Source organism: Bos javanicus, chromosome 4 (assembly GCF_032452875.1).
Source record: "Bos javanicus breed banteng chromosome 4, ARS-OSU_banteng_1.0, whole genome shotgun sequence".
Classification (NCBI taxonomy): Eukaryota; Metazoa; Chordata; class Mammalia; order Artiodactyla; family Bovidae; genus Bos; species Bos javanicus.
This window is the reverse complement of record NC_083871.1, coordinates 24,336,623-24,349,484: the sequence shown is the minus strand read 5'-3', so window position 1 is coordinate 24,349,484 and position 12,862 is coordinate 24,336,623. Positions and strand designations below refer to the sequence as shown.

The window sequence follows — 12,862 nt, the reverse complement described above, 5'->3', positions numbered from 1 at the left end:
GTTGTTTTGTTTTGTTTTTTGGTGGATAAAACAGATTTCCAGGATTTAAATAATTCCTCCAACTATTCACAGTTTGTCAGATTCAAACCTAGAAGTAGAGTGGGTGGGTTGAAGGCCCAGTTCCAAACTTGATTAACTCAATTTTATGGAAAAGGCTGTCATAAATTGACTTCACCTTTCAAATGAAAGGCATTTTTATGTCACCATTCAGAAGAGAAAAGTTGATTATTTCTCTTCTTTCTTCTCAACTAATTGTATTTTTTGTCTCTCTCACTTTCTCACTCTTAGATGCTACTAAGAATGTGATAGATTTTTTTTTTTTTTCAGGAAGATATTAGCAAATATTTCCAGGTAACTTTTAAGAAATATTTCTAGGTACTTTCTTTATAGAACTGAAGTCAAGTTTTGAGATAATAGACTTAGATCCACTTCTTCTTTGGGTGTGGTCTTCTCTTCATAATGTAGAAATTAAAAAGGAAATACAACTTAGTCTCTGTCCTCTATGAGAGAGCCTTTCAAACCTAATGTGCATATGAATCATGGGAGGATCTGATTAAAGGATGGGTTCAGTAGATCTGAATTCCATCCAAGACCCTGTGTTTCTAACAGGCTCCCAGGAGATGCAGACACTGCTGGTTGATGGTGATCCTTTAACTAGCAAGACTTGGGGAGTGTACATATGGAGGAAAAGGGGCTCTTATTCGAGATACAATAAGAGGTTGAAAACTGCATGGCATGAGCTGCACAAGGAATTGGATGATTAGGTTTTGAGGATACAATATTCAGGCAATCACAGGTCTTTATGAGCTGCTGCTGAATCTGTGTTCAATAATCCAGGCTTCTGCCCTCAAATAAAATTTCCTTTAGCATAATAATTGTCAGAACTGTCTCTAAGGCTTAGTCTTCTCATACTCCCTTATATTGTCAGAAATACCAAATCAGGAAATTGTAATAATTAGGCAAAATTGCATATCTACTTTCACTTGTATTGCTCTATATTTAGCTAATTTTCTCACCTTCCCATCAGAGGATTCAAAAGCAACTTAGAATGGCCCCTGTTAGATAGAGAGGGCCTTTTTTTTCCTCCTTTATTTTTAAGTGTAGATCATTCATTTTGCTTTCCTTTGGGGTCCAGGTATTTCAGGCCATTGGCAAAGAAATAAGTGAGAAAGTGCTCCTTATTTAAAAACATTACCATGTATTTCTCATGGCTTGTGTCTAGAATGATAGTAATACAATTGCAGTCAGTTTTTAAAATAGCAAAACAGGTAAGTGTATTAATGTGTGTCATGCCATTAATTTTCTGTATTATTATTTTATTACAAAGCCTCAACTAAATCCTGCATTGTTCCTTAATTGCTTTAGATTCCTTATTGTAATATTTCAAGTAATTTTAAAAGCCATTTTTATAATGTCAGCAGTTTAAATTCTGTAAGAGATCATGAAAATACACATGAGACCACAAAGTCTGATAGAACCAAAACTTCTTTCTGCATTAATTTATTACTACACTTATAACAGAACTCATTTTTAGAGTTTATAGCTGATGCCCAATATCTAGGACTATTTTTAATTCTATGATACATTATTATAACATGTGTGGTATATATAGCTAATTATCATGAGTACTTGTCATGCATTTGCATACTTTAACTTTATACCTATCAAGTGTATTTTATTTAAAGAATGTGAATTGCTGTTATAAGGCTCAAGGTAAACTTTTGACTCAGTAAACTTTTTTCTTATTAGAGAATATGAAAAATACTTACAAATCTACCCTCAGAAATGACACTGAAATTTTTTTCTTAATGTGATATGTTCACCTATAATTCAATATAGTAAATAAAATTCTTTTAAAAATATATAGTGGATATGCATATTTATATGATTCTAGTTCAACTTTCACAACTGTTTAGCAAGTCTAGAAAAGATGTCATTTGACATGGCTTGTTGAGTGCGCATGCTGCTAGTTAATACCATTGGAAGTAAAGTCTCTGAACTCATTTTTGTATTCTTTGTTGATTTTCTAAACCTTTGCCATATTTTAAAATTTCAGATTTTGTGGAGTTTCAGAAATATTGATAAGAATACATATAAGCATAAAGGTATACAGAATGCATAGAATAAATTTCAATTTATAACACAATTGCATATTAATCATCATTAGCAAATTATATATAACTATATATTAAAGAATAATTTATAAATTGCATTATACAATAAAATAAAACATATGACTTAACATATGTAACCTTTTTGTTATAGGTTTTCCTTATCTCAAATGAATTATATTTTTATTCTTCTAGTTCCATCATTTAGTTAACATATGGACTACATTCTGGGCCACGCCTGGGTTCTTCAATAAGTTTTCTGTCATATTTAAAGGACCAGGATGGAGTCCAGGTAAACCCAGACTTGGACTGATTGAAGAAATCCCAGAGGTAAATAGTGTTCATGAATTTAACGATGGCAAAGATTAATTTCCTATTGTCAGGTCTTCAGCCAGCCTGTAATTCATGCTGACTTCATGCATATCTGAAAAAAGATGTTTCCTGAGGCAGATGCAGTCACGCAATGTGTAACTTAATGAGTGGACACCACCTAGGGGCCAATAAGAGGGGTGCCGTCTCCCAGACTGATGCTGCCTCTTCCTAGGGAGCATGGTTTGGGGCAGAGCACCAGAGACTGGTTTTCTTGGCTCAAACCCACAGCCGAGAGCCTTTGTGTACTGCAGAAACCACACAGACACTTGTGGGTCCATCACAGAACCTAGAATGCGAGAGATGGAGGGAGCCTTTTGGATGATTCTGTCCAGTCTTCATTTGTCCATGAAAGATTGAGATCTCCAGAATTGAAGGTCTAAAGCCACACCAAAATGATGCGGTTATTGGATTAGACCACAACTTTATTCATTCCATCGTGGAGTAGTAGCATTAAATGCAGAAATCCGTTAAAACTAAAACATTAAGCAAAGTGGAGATGTAAAACATAGAAATCCAAATGAAAAATTCAGTTTCAATATGGAATTCCTCTGATGAAAAAGGAATTTCTTTCCATCATTTAGTGTATATATTTTGATTGCTTATCAAGATAACTGTCATTAATAGTAATACAAAAACAATAAGCTACTCTTGATTTCAGAGATAATTATAAGAGTTAGCCAGTATTTCAAGGAAATGAAAATCATATGTTTTATTTGAATATGTTATTTTTCAAAAATCTCGATTTAAATAAAGATGTTTTCTCTTGCAGTTACAAAAGCTGCTGTGTTGGAATTTCCCAGACACCTGGTTATGTTCACAGCTAGTTATAGAACAACATTCTGAATTGATATAGGTGAAAATAGTTTGCTTATTTCAGCTCCAGAGAGTCTGGTCAGCTATGGCTCATTTATTATTTTCCTTTTTTTCAATAGATAATTCTAAGTGAATATTTTAAAGCCATATTGATGCCTAAATCTGCATTATAAGGATAGGAATATAGTGTTTCTGGGAAACTGTAGTCTGGGAAAGTTGTTTTCAATACGACAGTGTTTCTCTTTGAAGCAAGATTATTTCCACTACTCCAAATCACCTTCCATTTTCATCTTTTGCTATACTTCGATGTATAATCATGGACATATTTTAATATTTCATGTAACATGTTCATTTTTTATGTTAATCATCAGTATCAATTCTTACACTTCTCTATATAAAGCAGACAAGATTAGACTCATAATGTTTCTTAAATGAGAAACAAGTCTCCTAATTTTTACATTTTTTCCTATCTGAAGTAATAAACATGAGTTGTTTCAAGGGTCTAAAAAAAAAAGCAAAATCTTTCATTTTTTTTTCATATCTCCTCTTCACTTAGTGTGAATTTCAGTGAGCGAGACAATAGAGCAATATCATGGAAAAGTTTTTTTCTGTCTTCCTAGGTCGAGGGGAAAGAAATTCCTTTCTCATCATCAGCCTCTCAGCTATTGAAGATATATGTACTGGTACAGTTTGCTCTGATGCTGGCATTTTATGAAGAGACCTTTGCAGATAAAGCTGTAAGTAGTGCTAATTTTAAATAGAGTGTGGAAAAATTATCTGTCACTCTGAAAATGAAAATAAGCTCTCTTTTCTCCCTGTGCTGTGTTCTTTTCTGTAGTTTTTTTGAATTTTTGCAGTATCTCACATTTAAACAGGTAAATGAATTCATCTACAATCAGTTTAATTAATTGAGCCAATTATATACAAAATATTTCTGTATAAAGTGTCCATCAAATAGTAAATTATTAATCTAAATGGAAAGTAGGAAATGATTTGCCAGAAATAAATTCTTCAACAATTATAAGGAAAGTATTTCAGAAGTTAGAATTAAATGTTTTGGGGAAAGTGGACTTTACATCAATTTCAACATGCTTATCTTCAGTTAGAGAATACCCTGATAACTTGAATTTAGGGGATTTGCAATGTATGATGAAGTTTATTTATTGTGTTCTTTCTAAATATTCAAAATATTCAGTTTGCCTTACTCAAGCATAAGAGCCCTGGACCAGGATTTAGAATCTGGATTCTGATTTAGGCATTACCACCTGGGGAATCATTTTTTGGCCAAATAAGAACACCCTCACTGCCTACATCTTGAAGAAAACAAAAATAGCATACTGTATATAACAATGCCCTATAAACTATAAACAGATAAAAACAAAAGTATTTTTAAATATTTGTTTTGTATCATAGATGTATTCACAGTATGCTTTTTTTTTCAAAAAATAGTTAAAATATTTCAAGTACATAAATTATAGTAAAGTAACTAGGTTGGAGACTTCCCCCATGACTCAGAGGTAAAGAATCTGCCTTTACTGTAGAAGACACAGGAGACACAAGTTCGATCCCTGGGTGGGGAAGATCCCCTGGAGGATGGCATGGCAACCCATTCCAATATTCTTGCTTGGAGAGACCCATGGACAGAGGAGCCTGGTGGGCCACAGTCCATGGGGTCACAAAGAGTCGGATACAACTGAAGCGACTGAGCACGCATGCACAGCTAGGTTGGAAATAGGTGAAATTGAAAGTAGAATGATGGAAGAATGGAAAATCGGTGTCTTTGACTTTGTTACCAAGTAAATACATACCTCAGAACAGAACGTCACTGAGTTAAGAATGTTGAGGACTCAGTGAGGACTCATTCATAGCTCTGTAAGAATAACAGTTAGTTAGGCTCTAAAGAAACAAGAAAAAGGGGATTTCCATTTTCAGCAAAGTGGGTTAGATACACCGACATCTTTTTAAGCTGTATCGAACACCTAAAATTGCTGACAAAATGTAATTTTTAAGAAAACTCTTTACACTACATAGATGAGTTGGCAAAAAATTTGAGGTACTCCTTAGAGGCTGAAAATGTTGAGAAAATGCAAATTCAGTGAGGTGCTATTTCTGACCTGACTGCTGGTCCAGGCACTGAATAGTCACTGTTGGTCAGTTCCTTAAGGGACCCGAAACAAAGCTGAGAGTCTACATGGGTAGAAAATCAGTTATAGAATTTCAAGTAAAACAACTGAAAGCAAAAAAAAAAAAAACACTCTTAGTGAAGGGATGGAGAGGAGGATGAGGAAAAGAAACATAAGACAGAAACTTGCCCTTACTGGGCTTGGCTCTGAGGAGGCAAAAAAAAATCTTCCCTGTGATTGTTTAGCTACAAACCATCTCACTCAAATATGCATTCAGGATTTGCACTAATCATTAGTTTATAAACTAAACTAAATACATAGTTTGGTGTCAGATGAGGACTCATGTTTAAAAGATTCATGTTCAAATCATGCTTAGAGCAGTCCTCTCAAACACAAGTCTCAGCGTAGTCCCCTAACGTAGAGATAAAAAGCACAGAAACACACTAGGAGAAAGCCATCATGGCAAAGCACTTAGCAGAAATAACAAAGGGGTTAATAGATTTTGAAAATAAAATCAATTAAAACATGAATTAAGTAAATTTAACATGTTTGAAGATGCAAAGTTGAAATTAAAAAGAAATTAGAAATTATGGAAAATCAAGATACAGTGATAAAGCACATTTAGAAATAATCAAATTAAACTTCTAGAACACAAAAATACAGTGGACATGAGGAGGTCAACGACTTCATTGACAGTTTGCTGCTGCTCCTAAATTGCTTCAGTTGTGTCTGACTCTGCGACCTGTGGACGATAGCCCACCAAGGCTCCTCTGTTCATGGGATCCTCCAGGCAAGAATACTGGATTGCCATGCCCTCCTCCAGGGAATCTTCCCAACCCAGGGATCAAACCCAGGTCTCCCGCACTGTAGGTGGATTTTTTACCTTCTGAGCCACCAGGGAAGTCCACAAATACTGAAGTGAGTAGCCTTCTCCAGGGCATCTTCCTGACCCAGGAGTCAAACCAGGGTCTCCTGCATTGCAGGTGGATTCTTTACCAGCTGAGCTACTAGGGAAACCCCACTTTACCATAACGTCACCTGAAGACTACTAAAGAGAGAATTAGTGCATTAAAAGAGAAAAAAAAAAAAAAATATATATATATATATATAATACAGAGCTAACAGACAATGATATAAAAATAACTAATAGAAATTATCTTTAGACATAAAAAATAGTGTGAAAAAGTCTAAGAAAACGTAAAAATCAAGAAATATGAATTCAAATTTGCATATGAATACAAATGGGATTAGTGGGCAGTGAATTAAGGCAAGATTAATCACTTTTTTCAAAGATTATTGACAGATATCAGTCTATTCATGAGAGCTCCATAATAGAAGTTGATAAATAAGATATGCAGAAAAATTAGTCTAGTATAAGGTTATGTTAAAATAACTTTAATATATAAAGGCTTCCCTGGTGGCTCAGATGGTAAAGAATCTGCCTGCAATGCAGGAGACCTGGGTTCGATCCCTGGCTTGGAAAGATCCCCTTGGAGGATGGTATGGAAACCCACTCTAGTATTCTTGTCTGGAGAATTCTATAGACAGAGGAGTCTGGCAAGCTACAGTCTACCGGGTCACAAAGAGTCTGTTCTAAGGAACAGAATATCCAATTAAATGCAGCTTAAATAAAACTGAAAATTCAGAGTCGAGTATTTCGAGGATTGATTAGTTTAGCAGTTCAAACATGCAGAGTTTCCAAAAGGCTTCTCTACAGTTCTCTGGACTTTCATCATCACAATTACAGCAATTCTGGGCATCCTGTCCTGACAGTGACACCAAAGGCAGCAAGTAGTTTCTTAGAAATTTCTTTTAAGAAAGAGAGGGGAAAAATTCCAGAGTTTTTCTCAGCAAATGTCCTTTCATGTCTCTTTGTTCAGGACGAATTCATATGCCCACACTGAAACAATAACTAACACCAGGTCATGAATTAACCATGAATATATCATATGAATAAATCATATTAAATCATATCGTAATTCAAGCCCTGGGGATAAAGGGTTCACTTTCTTGCTGAGCATATCCCTTCCTTATACCTGGATAAAATCAGCATAGTATTAATACAGAAGAAATGGGGGATATTTTCTGATTGGACAAATAACTGTATGTCACAGTGTATCTGGCTAAATAAAATAGATTTACAGAAAGTTATTACAGAGACTACTGGATAACCTTGAAGAAAGCCATTTTAATTTTAAACATTATTTAAAGACTTTAATGATCCATGTATGTTTGTGTGTTTTTTGCATTTAAAATTAATAACCTGATATTCCTACACACAGTGACTCCAATTTTGGACAACAGACAAGTTCACTTGTGCTCTCACTCCATGTATAACTTAAAAAAAAAAAAAAAAAACTACAGAAAGGACTTTCCTGATTTTAGCAGAAAACAATGATTTCATTTCTAGTTTCCATTCTATGAACTTAAAATAAGAAATAGGATACAGTGTGACCAGAAATGCTTTGGAAATATCACGATAGGAAATATACTGGTTTACTCTTTGCTGGTTCATATATGTGCTACACTAATGAAACCAGTTCCACATTGTAGCAAGTTCATTTGTCTTTAGCTTCAAAAAAAACAAGATTTGAAGCCGACAATTTATTTCAGGAGCAAAGGTTTCTTAAAAGCAGCATGAATTACATTACTCTGAGCAATGCGTGTGTTGATGTCAAACTACCATACTGGTTAGACTTATTAATTGCTTCACCTAGGGCCTCATAATCATGTCTTCAAGTATTACATAATTATCCCATCACTGATTACTTTGTAATTTTAACTTGTTCACCTACATTATGATTAAAATATATGTGCATTAATGGAGGTTAGATAATTGAGTAACACCAGGAAAAAAGCTGCATCATCTATATCTAACTATCTATCTAACTTTTGATATACTGATCAATACTTAGTACAGTTGGCATTATTGAATTTTTAGACTAAAATAAATTAACCTAATTCACAGAAATAAAAATGAAGATTTATCCATTTTGACTTTGCAAGAGAGGCCTTAATATTAAGTTCACCAAGAGAATTTGAATGTCTAGGCGTGCATGAGTGCTACTTAGGTTAAAATGTAGCCAGACAGGGTGTATATTACAATATGTAACTCATAGCATGGTATTCGCAAGATTTTTCCATTGTCGTAAAAAACTGTATGAGAAACTGATGTAGATATGTCGACAAATAGAAATATCAAGTGATGAAATCCTTTTCAGATTGAAATTAGAGTTGGAGACAGCTTCATCCTTGACACAAATTAATTTTGAAAAGTGCATTTGCTTATTTCCCACACATGTTTTCCTTTGCTAAAAACATGCTGTGCAACTAGGGGGGGAAAGTTTGCTTATTTGCAAAATTCTATAGTGCCTTTGTAGTCTCAGGGATGTTTAAAAGCATCTGAAGACGTTAAAATCCAACAGAAATATTTTTTTTTTCCAGATTGACTGTAGCCAATAATCACACAGAAAAAGTTGTGGCTGACTTGTAATTGCGGACCGTGCTGTAGTCTGACAGCCCTTTCTGTTTACGCATATACCAGAGTAGATAAATACTTACTTGTTTAATGTACGCAAGTTCTGCATAAATAACTCTGAGAGTCAAAAAAGCAATATGATGGCCGCCAGAAAGATGTAAAAAGGCACATTCCTTTCTCACTGAAATTTGCAGTGCATACATTTAAATATATATTGTTTAGTTTAGTGATATGACCCACGATCTTTCATGTTGATTTTACTTTAGTAATGCTTGGGAAATCAATTCCTAAGCTGCCAGGGTTCACTGCATGGGGTGATGTCATGAATATGGGTTTGAAATGGAAATATGGATGCACTAGCATGTTTCCAAAGTAAAACTTTAAAGGCAATGCTATCCTTTACAAATAATAGACTCAAAACAGTTTGACTATTTAATAAGGTTTTATAACAGAATATGGGCTTCCCTGGTGGCTCAGATGGTAAAGAATCTGCCTGTAGTGCAGGAGACCCAGGTTCATCCCCTGGATTGGGAAGATCCCTTGGAGAAGGAAATGGCTACTTACTCCACTATTCTTGCCTGGAGAATCCCATGGACAGAGGAGTCTAGTGGGCGACAGTTCATGAGTTGCAAAGAGTTGGACAGGACTGAGCAACTAACACTTTCACATAATAGAATGTATAGTAAAGTTAGTGCAGATATGTCTAACACGAATTATTTGTGATACATTTCAAGTTAATGAGGCATTTGAGATTATTCATATAAATTTGGAAACAGGTTTTTATAGTCCTCAATTCCCCTGAATGCTATACTCTGTAAAACATTATGGGCACTAAAATTTTGCAACCAGTACTTTCATATTGACAAGTTTTAACAGATCCTTAGAAAAAAAAAATCAATATATCTAGTTGTACTGTCATAACAGAGAGTGTCACTTGCTGAGATTAGGTCTAATTTAGGACCTATGTGAAACCTCTCCAGTCAATATTCCACACATACTGTTTTCCTCCAGGGCAGCCTACTGGGATTTAATTTAATTTCCTAAAGTTTTTAGGTGGTAACTGAAGTAACATGAAAAAAGAAATGTGAGCTAAATTGAGTATCAATTATAATTTAAAGCCATGAAGTGAATGTAATAAATGTGTATTAGTAAAGGGAGGATATTACCAAAGCTACTTGTCCAATAAGCATAGATTTCAGGAACTTAGAAAAGTGATTCCTGTGAATGCCAATGAAAAATATAGTTTTGTCCATTGTATTGAAATATGATAAAGTGGAAAATTGAGAGTTTAAAATGCCTTTTGCATCAAATAATGGAATATTAACTGAAATGAAATACATCTTCATACTATTAGTACTGTCTTAAACTTTGGTCAGTATCAGGCAGCTCCTTTAAAAGCTTTCATATAATAAACACAACCAACCATAAACTGCTTATAATTTGAATTAGTATCTCATTTTGATTTATTAAACCTATCCAGCATTGGAAACTCAAAATCTCGGTGCACAGATTTTGAGGGTCTTAGTTAAAAGTCATCCTCCTGAAAAGGCGGGCTTCCCAGGTGGCGCAATGGTAAAGAATTTGCCTGGGATGCAAGAGACATGGGTTGATCCCTTGGTCGGGGAGATCCCCTGGAGGATGATATAGAAATCCACCCCAGTGTCCTTGCCTGGGAAATCCCATGGACTCTGAGGCCTGGCAGACTACAGTCTATGGGGTTGCAAACAGCTGGACACAACTGAGTGACTGAGCATCCTGAAAGGAAGTTTGCCTCTCTGAGACTGTCTTTTAAAGTCTTTGTTATCTTTTGTATTTTGGGAAAGAACTAAAAGGTGTATAACTGATATTTCTATTTATTTCTTAGTGAAAAGATAAAAGTATCCTATCAAGAGTATAGAAAAAGTTGGCATATTGAGTTTAGTGCAATCTTAAAACAAATACTGATAACTTAGAAAGATTCCAGTGACCCCTGGCATAGTTCTAGTGAACATCCAAAAATGATAGTGATAATATCAATGTGAATGTCACTTTTATTGCTTAGTTTGCTCAGCCTTGGACTAATTGCTATTCGTTACTGAGGCAAGACCCTTCCATGTTCTCTACCCACTTCCCCGTGAATCATGACGTGGTTCATTCTGCTGGTGGCAACTTGCACTAGAGCTGGCCCTGCTGTGAGCCCTGGGTGTTGTGGATTCTAGTTCTCTTTTAGCCTTTGATAGTCTCCTCATATATGCATGAGCTGATATACCAGACCTGATGTGCACCCTCTGCAGATGAAGAGAGTTCTGACTATGCAGCTGTCTCCTCTTTGGTCCTATCTACCAAACAGTCCCTCATGGCTCAGACGGTAAAGAGTCTGCCTGCAGTGCAGGTGACACAGTTTCAGTAGGATCGGGAAGATTCCCTGGGGAAGAGAATGGCTACCCATTCAAGTTCTCTTGCCTGTAAAGTCCTATAGATAGAGGAGCCTGGAGGGCTGCAGTCCATGGGGTCGCAAAGAATCAGACAAGACTGAGTGACTAACTTTTTCTTCCAAACAATAGCCTCCTTGGGCTTCTCCAAAACCCCAGCTCTCTCTCCTCAAATCAGGAGGTCTACCAGGTCCCTCTGAGTTCCCTCTGGGCTGCAGCCTAGAAGCTCTCTCAAGGTAGTAAACTGGGGCAATAGTAGGGGTTCATGCCTTTTGTATCCCATTTCCCTGGAATCGCTGATCTTTGTTGCCTAATATCCAGGGTCTTGAAAATGATTGCTTTGTTGATATATTGTTTATTTTGTTTTCAAGTGGAAGGGAAAATCCATCCTTGTTTCTCTATTTATTTCAGTGCACATTCATTTTTTCTTAACAGAGTAGAATCATAGCTTAATATATAATTGAAAATAATTATTCAAGTTATGTAAAATTTTTTAAATAAAATTTTTGCTTTTACTTCTTACATGTTTTTGTAGAAAGTCACTAACTCCATATAAATTAATTGCTTCTTAAGTGTGCATTTGTTATACATTTTAGGCAATATATTTTCACCTTTGATATATATTTATTTTGCTTGCTTCTAGTTTGAAATTATAGAAAATGTTCATTCTAATCAATTATCTTTATGTATACTTCAATAGTAACCAAAAGTTCTGAAAATGTAGAAGAAAACAATATGGTCAATATTGATTTTTATATATATATATATTTTTTTTTTATATTATTTTTTAACTTTACAATATTGTATTGGTTTTGCCATATATCAAAATGAATCTGCCACGGGTATACACATGTATTGATTTTTTAAAAATAAAACAGGATTTTATTTGGATATAGATTATTTAGATTCATGTAGAATTACAAATTGCTTTATGGCATCACCTTGAGTTCTGCTCCTGTGTCTATGCTATAATTCTGGGAAGCATCTTCAAGCCTTCAGGTTTCAGCTCAGGGTATCTAAAAGGATGAGGGTGAGATGGTTGAATGGCATCACCAACTCAATGGTCTGAGCAAACTACGGGAGATAGTGAAGGATGGGGAGGGAAGCCAGGCGTGTTGCAGCCCATGGGGTTGCAAAGAGTCAGACATGACTTAGTGACGGAACAATAACTTCAGTCTAAAAGAAGCCAATAGAGTCATGGGGATGATGAGGTGGCGGAACAGGTATGCCTCCAACCAAATTTTCTTCCTTCACATCAGAGGTAACGGACATTTAAATATTAGGGAATTTTTTACCTTATTTTTACAGATGTTTGGGAAGATGAGCACTCTGGATCAAAATAATGATTTTAGTAGACTTTTTCAGACGCCTTACAGTGAAACTCCTAAAAATATACCACTGTGATATAATAAAATGAAGACATTTTCATCTCTAAATCCATAGGATTATGGAAAATATTATCAAATTATCTTTGACAATAAACTTCTAAAAAAAGAATTTATATAGAAGATTACTATTATTTGAGGATGTAGTGTGTGGGTCTGATATCTCCCT

At 35.1% G+C, this 12,862-nt stretch overlaps 1 protein-coding gene across 2 annotated transcripts in view; it reads left to right on the top strand.

Moving 5' to 3' along the window:
- Nucleotides 1-12,862, top strand: part of AGMO (alkylglycerol monooxygenase) — a 390,649-nt gene that overhangs the window by 184,652 nt on the left and 193,135 nt on the right. For both annotated transcript variants that reach the window (XM_061413606.1, XM_061413607.1), the window contains exons 9-10: nt 2,307-2,441; nt 3,917-4,033. In XM_061413606.1, the coding sequence (XP_061269590.1) occupies nt 2,307-2,441; nt 3,917-4,033 (252 nt within the window). The remainder of the gene's footprint in view (nt 1-2,306; nt 2,442-3,916; nt 4,034-12,862) is intronic.